This window comes from Mercenaria mercenaria, chromosome 6 (assembly GCF_021730395.1).
Source record: "Mercenaria mercenaria strain notata chromosome 6, MADL_Memer_1, whole genome shotgun sequence".
NCBI lineage: Eukaryota > Metazoa > Mollusca > Bivalvia > Venerida > Veneridae > Mercenaria > Mercenaria mercenaria.
Window position 1 is genome coordinate 30085568 of NC_069366.1, and position 22114 is coordinate 30107681.

The 22114-nt window shown below is 36.1% G+C and overlaps 1 protein-coding gene across 1 annotated transcript; it reads left to right on the forward strand.

Annotated features, from left to right (window-relative positions):
- The first annotated feature begins 11015 nt into the window (after positions 1-11015).
- Positions 11016-21972, forward strand: LOC123550577 (uncharacterized). Its single transcript, XM_053546739.1, has 7 exons — positions 11016-11572; positions 11824-11827; positions 14350-14505; positions 15461-15700; positions 15971-16071; positions 16630-16897; positions 17029-21972. Exons 1-7 carry the CDS (start codon positions 11016-11018, stop codon positions 21046-21048), a joined length of 5346 nt encoding a protein of 1781 aa, XP_053402714.1. The 3' UTR covers positions 21049-21972.
- The last annotated feature ends 142 nt before the right edge of the window (positions 21973-22114 follow it).

A 22114-nucleotide genomic window follows, 5' to 3' on the forward strand; every position in this document is an offset into this window, starting at 1 on the left:
AACCACACCCCGATAGGAGAGCCTATACTTTGGGCTAGCCACAGCAAAAGATCTGGTAATATCGCCCGTACAAACCAACAAAACGAAAGTGGTCGCTCAACACGACAAAAAAGAGGAAAATGTTGCAGTCCCAGTTTTATTGAGCCTGTCATGGTGGGTAGTGGAAATGCATGATACCGTCCACGCCCTCTAGCCCTTGGTTGAGCAGACCTCAATAAACCTCATCTATGACGAAACAGCCACTATCGATGCCCACTCAATCATCCGAAACAGCAACAGTGCCATCAGAAGAACCATCTCTGGAACCATCACTCAAACCTGAAATTTAAATTGCTCAGCCGCTAGAATTCGATGAAAATGAAGTTGAACTGGATCATTTGGGCGCATTCTGACAATATCAGCGGAAGACTGCGAAGATAAATTTCGTACAGGATACAAATCGTGGCACAAAAATACTAGCTAAACAGGACGGTGACAGATCTTTTAGGTCAGGAATTACACGTTACCGTGGATAAAATACACCCTCAGATCACTCATATGCAAATGTGGCAAACCGAAATAAAACAATACTTGTTTAGGGGAAAAGTGTTTTGACACCACAAAATTCGACCTTGATGAGATAACTAAAGTATCTCATCTCCATATCTAATGGACTAGCCATTTACATCGAATCTAAATTAATCATAGACAGACACCCATCACACTTTAAACAAGAAGGTGTTTTTGTCACAAAAACATATGTCTCACCCCCCATGTATACCTTTAGCTCTAGTGGCCGTTTTGTGCAGAGAAGCGGAACATGTCGGAGATTTGCACAACTAGGCTTAGAACTGATCACTCCTGTGATGTTTCGTTGAAATCTGTCCAGCAATTTGACCTGTGAAAGCTGGACAAGATTTTTCTATTTTTAGCTCTAGTGGCCATTTTGTGCAGCGAAGCAAAACGTGCCAGCGACGTGCACAACTAGGGCTGGTACTGATCACTCCTGCGAAGTTTCGTCGAAATCAAACCAGCAGTTTGACCTGTGAAAGCCGGACAAGATTTTTCTATCTTTAGCCCTGGTGGCCATCTAGTGCAGCGAAGCGGAAAGTGTCGGCGATATGCACAACTAGGCTTGGTACTGGTCACTCCTGTGAAGTTTCGTCGAAATCCGGCCAGTAGTTTGTCCTGTGAAAGCCGGACAAGATTTTTCTATCTTTTGCTCTGGCGGTCATTTTGTGCAGCGAGCGGAACGTTCCGGCGATATACACAACTCCGCTTGGTGCTGATCACTCCTGTGAAGTTTCGTCGAAATCCGGCCAGCAGTTTGACCTGTGAAAGCCGGACAAGATTTTTCTATCTTTAGCTCTGGTGGCCATTTTATGCAGCGAAGCGGAACATGCCGATGATATGCACAACTCGGCTTGGTACTGATCAGTCCTGTGAAGTTTCGTCGAAATCCGGCCAGCAGTTTGCCCTGTGAAAGCCGGATGTTTAATGCGGGCGGACGGACGGACGGACAGACATACGGCGAAGGCAAAAATAATATTTCTTCCCCCACCTATGGGGGAGACATAATTCATTTTAAATTGCTTCAGGTATGGCAGGAAAATGCCAATAGGATGCCTACATAACCATCTTTAGGTACTCCACGGATTGCTCCTGTCAAAGTCATTTGTCACTTATTCATCGCATTTCATTGACAGCATGTCAAACAGAATTGTAATGATTTGACATATTATTTACGTGAAATGAAACAAATTGATATTGAAGGATACATTTAAATGAAGCATTATAAGCATGTTATTGCATTTGCACTTCCTTTCAAGACCGCAACATATCAACAGAAGAAAGGTTATGGAATATAAAACGAAAACAATTGAGGTCCTTCACAAGTAGGACTTATAAATACTTATGTCTGTCACTGCTTTTATACACAGACATCATACATTTCATTCAATAGATTTCAGCCAGTAGTTATAGAAGTATTAAGTGACCTACACTGCATTATTATGAAGATAACTATGTACAGTTCGTTTTTGTAAACATCATGTTTGTAAACATTAAACATTGAGTTTTGTTACCTTAACTCCGGCTTCAATAATTTAGTGTTTCTAGTGTAAGAAAAAGGTGAGCTCAAGCTAAAACAAAACAGAATCAGAAAGTAGAAAGGTCATTTTGTAAGTAGAGAAATTTTGGTTTGAAAACCGGTAAACACGTATGACCTAGTAATCGAACTGTACCGTGCCACTGCCATAGTTACATTATTCGATAAAGTAATTTTGCTAGTGCTGTACTTTTTAAGTGGTAAGCATGATAGATCAATATGAAATGTTAAAGGTCTATAATGACGTCATATGGAAACTGCATCTTAAAATAAGTGGAAACTCCACAGGTAGTTCAACACAAAAATGAAAATGTTGCAGGCTCAGTTTGATTAAGCCTGTACAGACAACTATGTTTAACTTATAATAATTAGACTTGTTAATTTTTACATTCAAAATTGAAAAGCATTTGTAACTGGGTAACGGAGGTAATCTGCCTTGATTATGAAAGTTTCATATAAACAACCGTTAAGTACTATAGTTAATTAATAAAACAGAGTGAAATCTATAGTCTTTGAACATTTGATACCCCTTAGGGTAAAACCAGTGATCATCTTTCAGCTAAAATCTGGCGGTCACTTAAGTATTGATGGACTTTTTTCAAAAAGTCTTCTTCTTACATAAAGTCAAATATTTGGAGTCCGGGTATTAAAACTTACCACATTAAACATTTTTTGCTCATCACTGGCTACTTCTTTCATTTTCTGTGATATTTTCATAGTAGGCCTGCATTTTTTGGTAATTTATTACACTTGATCTAAATGACGGCACGGGCTTTGTTTAATACGCTAATATATTGAATAATTGTCACGCTTAAGCCGATGCTAGAAGGCGTAAGGGATGTTGTACTGTCCATAACCTCTAATAAACAGACTCAGTCAAACTGAGTCTGCTATTATTTTGCTTGGTTGCATTCTATACTTCCAAAGAATCTTCATACAGATTTTATTGGGATAATGATCGGCAATTTCCGTGTGTTTACGTATTCTCTTTAGCCAATGACAACGCGCATATAAACAATCGTGAAATATCGGGTATTCTCCGGTCTATTGCGTAGCATAAAGGCCGAGGTGATCAGATTGGCATATAACTTTAGGTAAGACCCGTAAAATACCGAAATCGCATACGGCGTATTCGTAATTTGCCGTTTGTCTATTACTTTAAGTCCTTTATACACATGATCAACTTCCAAGATTAGCTGATATATGATGTATTATTACAACCGTAACGCTCTTGTCAAACATTGTGACATAATTAGTGAGTGATAGATATCAACAATAAATTAAATTAATCATATTGTCTCTATTCATGTTATATTTCAATTTGTTATTTAAATGTATCTCTATTTATCCTGCTTCTGTCAGTTCAATGTTACGTTGATAAGACGAATGAAAGCTAGGGGATCAAACTGTGTTTCCAATTATAATTTACTTGACAATTATTAATTAATAATGTCAATGATTAGTAATGATTTCACATTTAAATAAGTTTCCATACATACGAAAGTATATATATTAGTATGTTTTATGCTTGCATTTCTTAGAAAATGATTAACATGAACATATAAAACTAAAATACCAACCTAATTGCTAATTATTATTCTTGTGAAAATAAACTTGAATAAGATTCCTATTTAAAGAAAAAAGTTTCGTGGCAGTATCTGTAAGAGGTATAAAGTTATTAAACGTTTTATTAAAAGAGGTTATGACCCAACTATTTTGAGACGCACCGCATGCTTGGTGTTCAGCCCTTTAACAGTTGGACGCTATGCTTTCCTGACTGAACAGGTGGAGGACTATGATGGGTAGTTCTTAAATCCCACCGGGACTGTGCTATTTTGACTTCTGTCTTCTGGCCTGTTTTATCGGGCCCTTAAGGGAGTTTTCCTTGTTGCTCTGTCTTCTGCAAAGGCATTGAGTGTATATGCATTTATATAAATATACAAGAGCATTTTGTGTTTTACATTAAATGCCTTCTGCTGCCTTTGCGTATGTCGGGGTCTCACCTGGTGGAGATAACTTATTTACACTGTCCCGTGATTTGTAACATCAATGTTCCAAAACGCAGCCTCCCCAAAACGAATCTCATAGCACGCAGATGTGCACATTTCTAACACAATTCCTAACAAAGCAAACACTAGGACAAAGCAAATAAAGTGGGGCACCGCATTGGAACGGACAGTGGTGGAAACACTACTGGGGAGCTAAAACCGGTTTATGGTGAGCACCCAACCTCTCTTTTACCCTACCATAATACATCTATATTTTTTTACAATGCAATGGCTATTATTACTATTAAAATAGTTTTAGTATCTATAATAATATGACTTATTTTCTAGACTAATTAAATTTGGTACCATATAACGTAAAATGCTTGATTTGGTGAGAGGTCAAATAACGTGCCTCATTTCTTTCGCCTCCTAGCATAGCACTTAGTAGAACTACGTGACAGAATCACTGAATGGACCCTATGATCGAAGTTGACTGCATTATAACTACATTTTGTACACGGAAGCCAAATATGGATTGACCGAATTCATACACCACATGACACAAATGTCGTGATATGTTATCAAATCTAAAGACTATGTTTGCGAAGGTTTACGAGAGATTGTGAAAGGTGCGTGATGCATTTCCCATCACTGTCTCAATCCCCATATAGCCCCTGCTAAAATGAAAAATGTAGTCCATGATTTTACGGTACCAGAGGTACTAGTAAAATAAAAAAGTGGAAACCACAGGTCGCCCAACACGACATAAACGAAAATGCTGCAAGCTCCGTTTAATTGAGGCAGTTCATGAACGGTAGTGGAAATGCAAGCTACCGTCCACGCCCTGTAGCCCCGGGTTGGGCAAAACTCAACATTTACATGTTGTAAGTACTAAAATATAATTTAGTCATCCGCAGATGTATTCATACGGCGGTGCACATGGAACCTTCAATGATGCACAGTGTGCAATTCTATGAAAAGCGGCGTATTGTCCCCAGATAATATAATTGCTCTGTCCTAAATGAGAAAACAATCGGCAGAACTAAATAAAAAGGAATTTAGAGAGGTGATCTGTGTTTATGGGGCCTGCATTACACTGAATCCATGGGCAAGTCAACATTTTTACAGCGGCCACACTACATTCTAAAAATGCTGTTATGGTTGCTTTTGAGTCCGTGCAGTCAAGAACAAATAATAACATATTCAGTTTGTTTGTTCGTGAAAATCCTGAAATGAGTGCAGATTTAAACAAAGCTACCTTAAATGGACTACGTGATCACATTGGCCCAGAAATGGTAACAACAAAAAGTCCAAGTTTAAGACTGTCAAATATAATATATTTCGAATATGATTCGCCTTTGCATCCGTGTGTTAATTATTCACAAAATTAAACGCCGGTGTGAAATATCATACATACACTATTGCTGATTTAAATAAATTATCACAGTCAATTCTGTGAAGGTGCTTGTGTTATTTTAATTCATTTATTATTGATGTAATTATTTATGTATCTAGTACTATGCAAATAAGCTTTGTCAATACCCTTTGATTAGTTAAATTATTATTTACATCCATAAAACAATGCATCACAGCTCGATTTTATGTTAATCTTAGACAAATTGAAATTTAAATGACATGTTCTTTCTTATAAATGCTGTGTATATGATTATTACCAAATGTGTAACCATTCAACGAAAATAAACGTAAAGAAAATTTCATTAACTTTGCAATATTTCGGAGAATATCTCAACGAAATGGTACACTACAAAGTGGTGCTTTTTGGTTTTAACAAGAGCTCGTAGAACATGAAATGTCCCCGCTTGATGCATTCAGTAATTGCACAAGGAACAGAGATTATTTGGTCATTGCCTGCACTGGACATTTCATATACTCAAATCAATAATTGTGAGATTATTTACCAGCCGTATAGACCAAAACATTTTCTAGTTATTTGGCAAAATAAGTTATACTGTTCTTGGTCAGTGTGACGTTGACCTTTTATTACTGACCTCAAAATCAATAGGGGCAATCTGCTGGTCATGATAAACCACCCTATTAAGTTGCGTGATCCTGGGCCAAAGCGTTCTCAAGTTAATGTCCGGAAACGGTCTAATTGGGCTGGGTCGGTGTGACCTTGACCTTTGACCTCAAAATCAAAAGTGGGTCTGCTGGTCATGACAAACCTCCCTATCAACCTTCATGATCCTAGACCCAAGTTTTCTAAAGTTATCGTCCCGAAACGGTTTAACTGTTTCATGTCACTGTGACCTAGACCTTTGACCTGTTGACCACCTCAAAGTCAATATGCGGCATCTGTTGATCATGACCAACTTCCTTACCAACTTTCTTGATCCTAGGCCTAAGCGTTCTCAAGTTATTATCCACAAATCGTTTAACTGTTTAGGTCACTGTGACCTTGACCTATTGCCTCAAAATCAATAGGGGTCATCTGCTGGTCATGGCCAACCGCCATATTAACTTTCATGATCCTTAGCCCAAGCATTCTGAAGTTATCTTCCAAAAACCGTTTAGCCACTGTGACCTTTGACCTACTGACCTCAAAATCAATCAGGGTCACCCACTGGTCATGACCAACCTCAATATCAATTTCATGATCCTAGGCCCAAGCGTTTTTGAGTTATCATCCGAAACCGTTTAGCTGTTCTGGGTCACTGTGACCTTGACCTTTGACTACTGACCTCAAAATCATTAGGGATCATATGCTGGTCATGACCAACCTCCATATCAACCTCCATATCAACCTCCATATCAACGTTCATAATCCTAGCCCTAAGTGTTCTTGAGTTATCACCCGGAAACCGATTGGTCTACGGACCGACCGACATCTGCAAAAGTATATACCCCATCTTCTTCGAAGGGGGGTATAAAAACTGCACGGTCCGTTTGAATGCAGTGGCAAACACCCTTGGCGATTTGTTTCAACGATTCAGCATTGATTTCTGTAACCACAACATACCATTGTATTTTCCAAATCGTGTCACAGATACGGACGTAAAATAAACAAGAAGTACACCATAACTCGTATTGTTATAATTTCTGGTCGTTTGAGATATTTTGTCCATTTAATGTATGATAGAATTAAACCTGTGTAGTGTGCGCGAGTGGTGTTGCAAATTTTATTAACTCACATAAACAGAACCGAGTGTGTTTTTAATCTGCTTGGTTGAGTCCTATGCTCCCAATGTATCTGCTTATAGATTTCTGTGTAACTGTTGGAATGTTAAGCCCTTCTTGTGTTTTAATTTCGTCTTAGATAACAAAGATTATGTTCGAATCTCCTTTTATAGTGATTCAAATAAGAAAATGTGACAGCAGAAAATAGTGCCTTCCACAATAGTTTGTTTTGAATAACCATTCCAAAAGCGTAAACCAATATCGTATTGATGATTCATAACACACCACAAAATCTTAATCTACGTTTTTGAGAAGTTATTAATTTTGTGGTTGTTTCTAGTTACTTGGCTCGGGCAATGTGTTTGATAAAATGGTAACGTTTGACATTTCATTATATTAAAATTTGAGCATTACAAGCAGAAAACTATCCGTAAATGTCATGCCATGTGCTCTTCTTTTTTCAAGACCGGAGCATTTAAAAAATAAAACCACAAAGAAAAATGTCAAGACTATAAAAATGTTTTTAAAAATGTCAGGCTGATATTGAAACAATAAAAGCCCTGCAAAATAGGCTTGTAAAGACAGCCTCCATTGAGTTATGAATTCACCCATTAGTTTTTTGTTGCCTGTTGTAAATTTTCAAGTAGCCTTCATTATACTCGATCAAAATAGTCAATAACTGAGAAAAAACACGCAAGCATGTTGTAGAAGTATTTTCAGTTCTTTAAAACAGGATTTAGCTGATTCCATAATTTAAAATGTATTTTAAATGAAAGTTAAACAGTGATATCTTCTTCAAACATGACGAAAGCATTTTTATGATAATCTTTTATCAGATATCGACTAATTATATATGAATTACCTCATAATCATTTATAATATCGACGTGAATACTAGGATTTTTGGTTGCAGGTTTACCCGCTACCAAAGTTACAAGTGTGATTCTGACAATCATATAGAAACTTTATTTTATTCCAAATCACTTCCAAAGGATGTTTATGTGCTACACACAATAGTCCCATTCATGACATCTCAAGGCTTTGATTAACTGAAGGCAAGGAAAGTTTAATTGGAACTGTTCTGAGAAAGGGTATGAGAGAAATTGACTTGTCTAAAAAAGTAGTTCAAATATACTACATGGAATGATTTCAGTTTTGTGCTTGAACCGGTGCTCGGGGCAATAAGATGTGTAGCATATTTCATTATTACCCACGAACAGACTCAACCAATCAAGGACTTCTTATAAATGTTTTTAATGGATTATCTTAAAGATGAAAAATATTTGGCGTTACATGAGAAAACCTTACAAGTAACAAAACTTTCAAAATTCAGATACACAATATGCATGAAGAACATTCTTTTACCTTTCAAATCTGAAAATTTGAAGTGATTATCTTCACTATTTCAAGAGCTACAGTGCTTTTAGCTACGTCACCGAAGGCATTGTTGCCATGTCAACACAAATAAAATTTATAGGAAAAAATATGGAGGAATTTGATTTACCTTAGATAACTGAGTTACATTAGTTTCTGTTCTCTGCAACAACATAGGAAAAACAATGATTTTCCAGTACTTTAAACTACTAAATCATGTAATAATTATATCATGCCACTAACACAGGTTTTCTCATGGAACGGCCCATATGTATTTGAATAAGATTTTGATGACGAAAAAGCTAAAAATAGCTTTTATTATGTTCGATTTGTATTTGATTTGGATTTGGATTTGTTTGGATTAAGGTCTGTGTGCTTTGACGGTGACATCCGGCACTTTGACTTGAGAAGTTACGTTTTCTTTTATTTCGTATTTGGTTTTTACCAATCGTTTTCTATCACTTATAACTGTGGTTTTGTGAAACAAAAATACTTTGCTGAAGGCAACATTAGCTTATTTGCAAGTTGAAACAAAAAGTGTGCATTATTATACACTTTATATACAGAAATAATACCAAAAATAGAAACACTTGTAAAACATGAGTATTACCCATTATCCTTAGACGGACACGTACTTGATAAAATCATTCAAAAACTGTAATTCAATATTTCTTTAAAAGACATACAAAGAATACAGAATCCATGAATGTATTTTGGAAACATTTTATATAGCTTTATATGTGTTATGTACACAAACGTAATGCTGAAGCAAACGAACCCTCTCTTTACACACGCCGAGAAAAACGTTTATTGCAATATGCTTTAAGGCTGGCTGCCAACCAATCCTGCTCATAAAACTATTTTTAAACCAAAGTACTCCGATTCATATGAGGAAAAAAACAAACAAATCAAGCCGTTTGGATTTCGTGTAATATCTTTTATGAATGAAACTGACTTTGAATTCGATGGTATTAAAGAAAATTCAGTTCCAGATACACAACCATGGACCCTTCATGCCCCTACAGTTCTTTTCGATTTGAAAACTGCCTTTAGAAACCCTGAAATATTAAAGTCCAAATATCACGAAATCAAGTCCACTTACAAGGACTATTTTGCAATTTACACAGACGTTTCAAAAGATTATTCAAAGGTTGGCTGTGCTGCTGTCAGCCTCCTTCGTCAGTCAAAATTACGCTTGCTAAATAATGCAACAATATTAAATTATATTAAAAATAGTGAAGAAAAATTTATTATCTTTTCCGACTGGCTCTCTGTTTTATAGTCAATTCATAACCGAAATATGGAAAATCCATTCATAAAAAACATTCTTCTCAGGGTTCATGAACTATCTTTAAAAAGTCTATCATGTTTTGTTGGATTCCCAGTCATGTTGGTATTCATGGAAACGAGGATGCTGATATTGCAGCAAAGAAATCCCTTTCATTATCACAATCTAATTTGAAATTACCAAATACCGATTTTAGGCCTAATATAAACAAATACATATTATCTAAATGGCAATGAAGTCATGGAACAATACTTCATTCAATAAACTTCTTGATATCAAACCTACTCTAGGGGAATGGCACCAAGGGAACATCTCTGTTCGCAGGGAGGAAGTTGTTCTTTCTCGCTGTCGACTAGGTCATACCCGTTTGACTCATTCTTATCTTTTGAATAAAGATCAACCCGAATGTGTACCATGTCAAACACCGCTAACTATTAAACATATTTTAATCGACTGTTTAGACTTTGCTGCATAACGCAGTACATATTGTGACGTTCAATCTTTGAGAGAGTTATTTGAAAACGTTTCATTTGGAAATATATTATCGTTTTTAAAGCAGATAGGAATTTATCAAAAAATCTAACATTTCATATTTTTATTTACATCTTTTGCAATATTATTATGTTTGCAGCTGATATTTTAACACATACGTATATACGTTTTTACATGGATGATTTAGATATGCTTTACATTTTTACATGAATGATTTTAGATATGCTTTACATTATGCAGTGTGCTTTACATTTTTTCATGGATGTTTTAGGTATGTTTTACATAAATGTTTTACAGTTGGCGTTTTCAATGTGGCTTCTTTTCTGTGATATCTGACCAGTTTGTGTCGATTAGCCGTAAAACCCAACTCACTCACTCACTCACTCACTCACTCATTCACTCACTCACTCACTCTATCAAGGTTTGTAAGACATAAAAGCGATCCTTCATGTTTTTGTTTTAAAAAAACACAACCATTATCATATTTTGAGCTCTAGCAATAATGCACCTACAACTCACTTGTTAACAACACCATGCAAGAAGCAGCCAACAGTTTTTCCAATGCACTTACAACTCGCCTGTTTAAAACACCATGCAAGAAGCAACCAACACAGTTTTCCCAATGCACCTTCAACTCACTTGTTTACAACACCATGCAAGAAGCAGCCAACACAGTTTTTCCAGTGCACCTACAACTCACCTGTTTACAACACCATGCAAGAAGCAGCCAACATAATTTTTACAATGCACCTACAACTCACTCGTTTACAACACCATGCAAGAAGCAGCCAACACAGTTTTTCCAATGCACCTACAACTCGCCTGTTTACAACACCATGCACGAAGCAGCCAACAAAAGTTTTACAATGCACCTACAACTCACTTGTTTACAACACAATGCAAGAAGCAGCCAACACAGTTTTTCCAATGCACCTACAACACACTTGTTTACAACACCTTGCAAGAAACAGCCAACACAGTTTTTCCAATGCACTTACAACTCACCTGTTTATAACACCATGCAAGAAGCAGCCAACAAAGTTTTCCCAATGCACCTACAACTCACTTGTTTACAACACCATGCAAGAAGCAGCCAACACAGTTTTTCCAATGCAACTATACAACTCGCCTGTTTACAACACAGTGCCAGTAACAACCAACAAAGTTTTCCCAATGCACCTACAACTCACTTGTTTACAACACAGTGCCGGTAACAACCAACACAACTCGCCTGTTTACAACACCATGCACATTACTGATACGATATATCATATTGATACGATATATCATATCACAAAATTGCTATAGAAATAGATGAACATTTTAACTTCTTAATATTTTTTAAACACTAACGTCTCGAAATTCATTTTCTCGAGATATTTGCAGATCAAACTTTGTTGCATGTATGTCAATTTATCTGCTTAAAATTTACTTTTAATGACAATTATTGTTTAATTTCAGAAAGGTTATGATATATGGACAAGTGAAAACGCTACACATGCCAAGTACAAGCCTTTCTCATAATATCAGCATTTGGGCCTGATATTAATTAAAAAATCAATGTTAATTTTGTGCTTTTAGACGGGTGTAAACCAGTTTGGGACTTATTACAAATCCATGAATCGCCCTAGCGACTTTTGGATGATTTGCAACAAATCCCAACGTTGTTCTTTCTACGAAAAGATTGCCTTTTTTCTATATTAGATCAATTGGGGAAACATCCTAATCGGGAAGTCAACTACTTTTTTTCCAGTACTTCCTGAACGGAAACGGTATACTAAATTTAGAAATTTGCTTCAGTTTCAGGAAGCAAAATCACCCTTTTTCTTATTTTTTTCATTGAATAGGCACAGTGCGCAAAAAATACGCATTGCATCATTAAATGAAATATATCTAGGGGTATCTTAATTTCAGCCTTTCAAATATTTCTGAATATCCTTAAAAACTGTTGTTTATCACTGAAACTACTCAATTTCAAAATTTCCATCACTGTAAACTTAATTTCCAAAACAGATTTATATTGAATTGCTTTTCTTTTATAGAGTACTTAAGTAACACAAATATTACCGATACAACACTTTTAACACTGCCCTGCTTGAGAACTGCTAAAACAAAATAAAATTTAGAGATGTTTCAACACTTATTCCTGACAAATACTCAGTTAATACCCATACATATGTACTTCTTGTTTTAAATGTTATGTTGCTCCCAAAATGATTTAATGCCATACTATGCATCATAAAAAGCTTCATATGAACAAAAACCTACAAACAACATTCTAAGTGGAAACAGTGACATAATTCTGACTGAATGCAATGCAATGTAAATATACATAGCTGGGTTTTCCGATTGAGAAGTTACATTTCCTGTTCGGGAAACTCTGAAATTAAATATCGAAGTAAAATCAATATTTGATTAAGGCACTAAAGAAAACTCTGAACGTTAGAAATTTAGATAGAGTATCAGAGTTCAAATTAATGACACCATACAGACACTGACGCACCGGGCCTTTTGAATTGAAACAAGTCAGAAATGATGATTTTGCTTTCCGAACGGGAAACAAATAACCATATTTAGTAACAAGTAAGAAGTAGGGTAAACCTTAAATTGATTTCCGAATCGGGAAGTTTCCTCTGCTGTAAACTTATATTGAATGTAAATATTAATTAATAAGGGGATTGCAAAGCTTTCTACAGAATTAACTCCATTCATATGGTGCTTCTATTGACCGGTCATCTTTCAGACAAATACTGGTTAACTATACTACTACAATCATTTTATTTTTTAAGGTATATCTCCACTAAATCCGGCTATGTTCAATTTGAAATGAAATCCACTTACTTAAAAACGTTATTTCGACATTTTCTCGAACGTCAAATTTTTAGATATTCCCTTGAAAAGCTACATCGCTACTACAGAAAAAAGGAAAGTGGGTGTTAACCTTTATGTAAGAAAGCTACACTTCATTAAATACAATTTAACCGTCTAGATTACTCCACGTAATGTTTTTATACAGCATTTAACAGGTACATGTGTATTTCGACAAAATGCTACACATACATACTAAAACACAGTAGAGTAAATTTTTTTTGTTGGATTTAACGTCGCACCGACACATGATAGGTCATATGGCGACATTCCAGCTTTAATGGTGGAGGAAGACCCCAGGTGTCCCTCCGTGCATTATTTCATCACAAGCGGGCACCTGGGTAGAACCACCGACCTTCCGTAAGCCAGCTGGATGGCCTCCTCACATGAAGAATTCAACGCCCCGAGTGAGGCTCGAACCCACATCAATGAGGGGCAAGTGATTTGAAGTCAGCGACATTAACCACTCGGCCACGGAGGCCCCTCACAGTACAGTAAAAGAAACAATAGGAAAAGAAGACTGGTTGGGACTGTTTAACATTAGAACTAATTTGGTAGTGATGAACTTTGACTGGACCAATAATTGACAACCATATTAATTACCGTGGTTTATAGCAGACTTGATAAATAACTATGATACATTATCAAACCACATTTTGTACTAATTCGTGACGTAAGTTCAAAGATCGGCATTGAATATTTAGAATTAAGTTAACAATAAATTTATTACCTACAAACTATACATAAACGTACTAACCTTTAGCTTTGTTAATGTTTCATTTCAGATTCGATGAAAATATAAATAATTTATTGATTTTAAAACGTCCTTTAGTGCAATGCCATATTAAAGTGTCACTAAAGGAAATAATAACTGGGTCGTAAAAGTGAACTTATTGATAATTATTTTGAAACCATTTGGCTGTATTCTCTATAAATACACCAACATAAGAACAAATAAGATATTCAAAGACAAAACACACACTAATACATTGAATAGCTGGCTGACTATGGACTGGTTGGTACAGACGTGTTGATGCTAGCAGTTGCTTCTAACTGTTTTGGTGTTATTTGGGCTGTTTAAGAGATATAAGAATCTTTATATTTAAAGTTGTATTATAGACAGAGTATACAATGGGATTTACAGTTTATACTACAGTATTTTCAATTTTACTTATGCTTCATCCTGGCTATTGTAAGCCTTCGCCCGGCAAAGCTAGAAGTGAAGTTTGTCTCCGAGTTCCAGTTTTTGTCAACGACTGTTATGCAGAATCATTGGTAAATAAAAATACATTTTCATTGTATTATTGTTATATTGATTTATTAATTATTTTTTATTATAAACATAACATCATGATTTTAAATCGTTTTTCCTTTGCTCTTATTTATTTATTTATTTGCTTACTCCAACAACAATTGAATATTATGATTTCGGTGAACGTGTTATATCATTTCTATGTACAAATCACTAGATTTAGGAAACTGCAAGTCAAACGTTTTTATTGCATTGAAAAGTAAGCACATCGCTGGGCATTTGTTTGTGTTAACATTATGTATATAACAGTATACTAGTATAACAAGATTAGCATCATCGTTGTAATATTCTTGTAACATCCCAATGTTTAAAATCAGATCTGTTCATTCTCTGCAGATACTTAAAAGTCATTTTGCTTATCACGTTTATTGTATTATATGAATAATCTCATGTTGTATTAACAAGATATGTGTTATTAATGAAATATCTGTTTCTCTTCTGTTCTGTTTAAAAACGTAATATTTTTGTCAAACTCGGTGTTTTAGTGTTTACTGTTTATTTACTTCGTAATAACTTAATTACTTCTTAATAACTAATTACCAGTTATTCCTAAGTTTTACCTGTAATTATATAAATAAATGATTTGGCTTCATAAATACATTTGTTCCCCTTCTCCAACAGTGTTTATATCTACTTTATTCGAGTGAAATGAATCCATCTAAATTCGTGTCAACTTCAAGTTATTACACAGAAAGGTTTGATATACAGGGTTTGCTGTGGAATAGGATATGTGACATAGGGCTTTAAATAGTGCAAATAAAGTAACGATAATACCATCTTATATTTATGCAATATTTGTTGAAGTCGATCAGATTCCCTTGTAATTCTTTAAAGAATTGCCATATAGCATTTTGTTTATTTTATGTGACATTTATTTTAGTTTGTATGCATAATAATATGCTTAATATGACTTTTCAGAAACATCCAATATCTCAGAAATCCGCTAAAATAGACTGTCTTCAACGATTGCTATGGTTATACGAACCGAACCAAAAGCTTACAACCAAGGATCTCCGCTATTTTTCGATAATATCTAAAACAAATGTTGTAAAAGGTATTCCGCAGCCTAAAACAGGGTTTCGAACCAGGAAAGAATACAGGCAATACACAGACAAGGAAAGACATCGATTACACAATGCATTTGTGAAACTGTACAAGGTAAGACAATAATTGCTAAAATTTCTTTTAGATGAGCTGTTTAAAAGTTTACTTAAAGTTACACAAGTCTTTGAATTTTAGTTCCCTTGATTATAAGTAGAAAGTCGTTGTATCGTCGTATACTTTACGTTATGACACGAAAAAGAATTTCTGTAACTGGATTAAATCGATATTTAACCGAAACAAATGTCAGCTAACCTTGAATGGAGAAAAAAAATATAGCAGTTGGCGCTGAAATATTCCTTAATTCATCATTTTAATCGTTTACAGAAAGGCGTTTTGCTAAAATATGCATTGCTTCACAAGGAGGCGGTAAAAACTGTACATGGTGGCGCTTCATTCCTGGCTTGGAACAGAGTATTCCTTGCAATGTAAGTTCATAGATACATTACGAAAATACGTATTGCCGTGCGCACGTAAATAAGCGTGAACACCGCATGTGTTTGCATATGTTGGAGTGTGACTACCGCGCGTGTGTTGGAGTGTGCACACCGCATGTGTTTACCCTACAACATAATATTTGAAACAATACACATTAATGACACGAATGTTCGAGGTGTTGTATATTTCATTTTCATTCGCTCTGCAGGCTCAAGCAAACTGTCTGCTACTACTTCGCTTAATCACATTAAATGCTATGCTGACTGAGATTACCGTTTCTTAAAGTTCCAAATGGATGAGTCTGTTAATACTATTATAGTTTGATTGTATAAACTTTCATACCTCGATGTTTTAAAGTTTGCTGTAAATGATATAAACAATGATAGGAAAATGGCCTAAATATTGTCAGCGTTGTTCAGCTGGTGTTTGGGGGTTTGTTTATAGTCACGTACCAAAACGTTTTTTTTCCACTACATGGCAAGTCGTAAAACTTTGATTTAAGTGATCATATAATTTTGTTATTATCTCAGTAACGTTTATGCGTCTAGGTTTGAAGATGAACTTCGACTTGAAGACAAAACTGTGAGTCTGCCTTATTTGGACGTATCGCTGGAAGATATGATGGACAATCCGGCCAACTCTATCCTTTGGTCTAAAGAGTTTGCCGGAAACGGCTATGGCGATGTTGTAACTGGACCATTTGCAAAGTGGAAAACATCTCGGGGTAACCTATGGAGAGAATACGCCAGTAACACGAGGGGGAAACTAACTGGCGACGATACGATCCACAGAATTCTTACTCGGTGCAACACAGATGTAAGTAAGGCCTGTTTCTCGGTGTACACAGTAATAAACATCTAAAAGAATTTGCCATTTACACAAAACTTTACACATACACTTACACATGAAACTTTATCAATTATTTAAAAGATCTGTTTTCATTTTAGGATATTGTGTTTCCACTGCGAAATCTAACAAACAAAGAAGAAATGGATTATGTTATGGAGTTCCACTTCAACGGCGTTCTTAACTGGGTTGGTGGCGACATTTCTGACAGACACTTTGCAGCTTTTGACCCAGTTTTTTACATGTACCTCGCCTTTGTTGATTTGTTATGGCACAAATTTCGTCTGCGTCAGAAACTCTCCTGTGGAATTAATCCGGAAACAGCATATGCTGTAAATACTGGAGGACCAGGGCATGACCCAAACGACCCTATGTATGGATTCAACGGATTAAAGAATGCAGACGGTCTAAGAAGTTACTGGACTGATTCGTGGTACAATTATGCGAAAAGACCGCATTGCCCCAACTGTGGATCGAACTATCTGTATTGCCACCAGATCAAGAATGTCTGCGTCAGTCATTCTCGAAGAACTGACTACAACAATGGTCGATACAGATTGAAAAACTCGTTTATTGATACCTTTGGACTCATGGCAGAACCTTTTGAGCCAGAAGGGAGCTTTGTACCAAAACGCATTGTCAGTAGATTACTACCCTCACCACAAAGTGATGGTAGAACAAGAGCGTCGGCAAAACATGACGCGGAAAAAGCAGCTGCACTTGACCGCTCTGTAGCGAGCGCTATCGAAATTTCTCCTTCTATTTGGAAACAAAACATACCCACACAAAATTACTTTATTCCAGATCTAAATGCACGAAATAAATACAAGCCAGCTTTGCAGCCACAAAATAACAAAATACAAGCTTTAAACGCACAAAATAACAACTTACCAACTTCACAGATACAAAATAAAAATAGACTACTTTCACATGGACCAAAAAACAATAATCCAGTTTTACACAAACAAAATGAAAATATACATCTTTTAAAAGCACCAAATAATAATGTGCCAGCTCTGAACGCACAAATTAACAATATACCAGTTTCACACGCACAAAATACCAAAATACCAGTTTTAAACGCACATATACCACTTTTACACGCACAAAACAGTAAAACGCCAGACGTACACGCACGAAATGGCAATATACCAGCTTTACACCCACAAAATAGCAAAATGGCAGTTTTGCGCGTACGAAATAATAATATACCAGATTTACAGGCACAAAATCAAAATAAACTACTTTTACATGCACCAAATAATAATACACGAGCTTTCCACAAACAAAACAAGGCTACACAACGTTTAAATGTAACAAATAACAAAAAACAAGCTGTGCATGCACCACGCAGCAATAAACAAACTTTACGCGCACCAAATAACAACAAACATGCTATATATGAACAAAATATAAATATACAATCTTCAAATGCATCAAGTAACAATATACGAGATTTACTCAAACAAAATAAAAATACGCAACGTTTAAATGCACCAAATCACAATAAACCATTTCTACATGCAGCACGTAGCAATAAACAAAATTTACGCGCACCAAATAAACAAGCTATACATGAACAAAACATAAATATACAATCTTTAAATACACCAAGTTACAATATACGATCTTTACACAAACAAAGTAAAATTATGCAACCTTTAAATGCACCAAATAACAATAAACCATTTACGCATGAAGCACGAGGCAATAGACAAAATTTACGCGCACAAAATAACAATATACCAACTTCATACAAACAAAACAAAAATACGCAATCTTTAAATGCACCAAGTAACAGTATACGACCTTTACACAAACAAAACAAAAATACGCAACGTTTAAATGCACCAAATAACAATAAACTGGCTCTACTTGCACCACGTAGCAATATACGAGCTTTACACAAACAAATTAAAAATGCACAACATTTAAATGCCCTAAATAATAATAAACCAGCTTTAAACGCAAAAAATAATCGTCCAGCCTCTGGAAAAGCAACTACCCATCGTCCAACTACTTTAAAGACTGCTACCCATCGTCCAACTTCTGGAAAAGCAACTACCTATCGCCCAACTTCTGGAAAAATAACAACCCGTCGTCCAACTTCTGGAAAAGCAATAACCCATCGTCCAGCTTTTGGAACTTTACCTACTTATCGCTCAACTTCTGCAAAAGCAATAACCCATCGTCCAACTTCTGGAACTGCACCTACTTATCGCCCAACTTCTGGAAAAGCAATAACCCATCGTCCAACTTCTGGAACTGCACCTACTTATCGCCCAACTTCTGGAAAAGCAATAACCCATCGTCCAACTTCTGGAACTGCACCTACTTATCGCCCAACTTCTGGAAAAGCAATAACCCATCGTCCAACTTCTGGAACTGCACCTACTTATCGCCCAACTTCTGGAAAAGCAATAACCCATCGTCCAACTTCTGGAACTGCACCTACTTATCGCCCAACTTCTGGAAAAGAAACATCTCACCGTCCAGCTCCAACACAAAATTCAACTAATAGTCCAACTACTGCAAAAACGGCTACCCATGATCCAACTACTGTAAAAACGGCTACCCATAGTCCAACTTCTGGAAAAGCAACTACCTATCGTCCAACTTCTGGAACTGCACTTACTCATCGTACAGCTTCTGGCAAAGCAACATCTCATCGTCCAGCTTCTGCACAAATGGCTACTTATAGTCAAACTACTGTAAAAACGGCTACCCATAGTCCAACTTCTGGAAAAGCAACTTCTCATCGTCCAACATCTGGAAAAGCAACTACCTATCGCCCAACTTTTGGAAAAATAGCTACCTACCGCCCAACCTTTGGAAAAGCAACTACTCATCGTCCAACTTCTGGAAAAGCAACTACCTATCGCCCAACTTCTGGAAAAGCAACTACCTATCGCCCAACTTCTGGAAAAGCAACTACCTATCGCCCAACTTCTGGAAAAGCCACAACCCATCGTCCAACTTTTGGAACTGCACCTACTTATCGCTCAACTTCTGGAAAAGCAACATCTCATCGTCCAGCTCCATCACAAACTTCAACTAATAGTCCAACTACTGTAAAAACGGCTACCCATGGTCCAACTACTGTAAAAACGGCTACCCATAGTCAAACTTCTGGAAAAGCAACTTCTCATAGTCCAACTTCTGGAAAAGCTACTACCTACCGTCCAACTTCTGGAACTGCATCTACTCATCGTCCAACTTCTGGAAAAGTAACATCTCATCGTCCAGCTTCTAGACAACCGGCTAATAGTCCAACTACTGTGAGAACGGCTACCCATAGTCCAACTTCCGGAAAAGCAACTACCTATCGCCAAACCCGTCCAGCTTCTGGAAAAGCAACAACCCATCTTCCAACTTCTGGAAACGTAACAACCCATCGTCCAACTTCTGGAAACGTAACAACCCATCATCCAACTTCTGGAAAAGCAACAACCCGTCGTCCAACTTCTGCAAACGTAACAACCCATGTTCCAACTTCTGGGAACGTAACAACCAATCGTCAAACTTCTGGAAAAGCAACAACCCATCTTCCAACTTCTGGAACCGTAACAACCCAGCGTCCAACTTCTGGAAACGTAACAACCCATCCTCCAACTTCTGAAAAAGCAACAACCCATCTTCCTACTTCTGGAAACGTAACAAAGCATCGTCCAACTTCTGGAGAAGCAACAACCCATCTTCCAGCTTCTGGAAAAGCAACAACCCATCTTCCAACTTCTGGAAACGTAACAAACCATCGTCCAACTTCTGGAAAAGCAACAACCCATCTTCCAACTTCTGGAAAGGCAACAACCCATCTTCAAACTTCTGGAAACGTAACAAACCATCGTCCAACTTCTGGAAACGTAACAGCTCATCTTCCAACTTCTGGAAAAGCAACAACCCATCTTCCAACTTCTGGAAACGTAACAAACCATCGTCCAAATACTGGAAAAGCAACAACCCATCGTCCAGTTTCTGCACAAAATACAACTTATAGTCAAACTTCTGGAAAGACTGCTTCTCATCGTTCAGCGGCTACTAAAGAAGTTAATAGTGCTCACAATTTTCCGTTTCTTCACAATAAAGCTTCACGCAGAAGTGAATATATGGTATTGTTTTAGCTTTTTTTCTACTTTGATTTCTTAATTTTGTGTAACATTCTTTTTTCTACTTTGGTTTCATAATTTTCTGAGATATTTTGAAAACTATTTTTTAGTGTTTATATATGATCTAGGTAAATGCCCCAATTCTTTTTTTATACAAATAATTCTCATTTATAAGTTTTAGATAATTTTTGCCTGAACTGCAAATTTATATGAAGCTTAAATGCCCCACATCCCCATTTTAATACAGATATTTCTCTTTTGACATAACTAAGTCTTAACTGCAAGTTTGTAGAATTATAATGTTTGCAATTTTATTTACATTTATATAAATGCCCAGTTTCATTGCACTTTTGACTTTATACTATTGAACCGACTGTTTATCTGTGGGTAATAATAATATCTTAATTCTTAACATGGCTGCAACAACATGATGACATATAGGTATAAAATACATATTATATTTTCCCATAAGAAACTAAGAATGTCACATGTGTGACATCACATATAAGCACTTACCTGACAGACCATTGTCTTTGAATAGAGACCGGCGCTTTTCAAGCTGGATTTTGACATTTTTAGAATTATTATACGTGTCAAATGTTTTGATATCACATAGACAGTAACGTTGTCGTGTTACTAATTTCATTCACCAGATGTCATTTTTGCCGAGTCCAGGCTTTATTCTACGTTTCCCGGATAAATAACGATACGCCATTACTTCCGGTAAAGCAAACATGCAGAATTACCTTAAATTGATTCAATACCAAGATCCATCTACGTTCATCTTCCATGATAACATTATTCATATTTTCATTTTAAATCAGTACATTTTCTTTTATCATAGTCATACTTATTAACATGCTGCCAACGTAAATGTTTTCATATAATGAAAATATAGTTATTTATTCTTTAAATTGATACTAATTTAATTTCCTTTGCTTTGTGATGTAAATATGGTCGTTATTTGCATGTTATTATTCAAATCATTCTTAAATGATCAGTTTTTCTAATAAATGTGAATATTTTACTCCCTTTGTTCTGTTTCTTTATTAATCCCCCGCCACAAGTGGTGGGGGGTCAT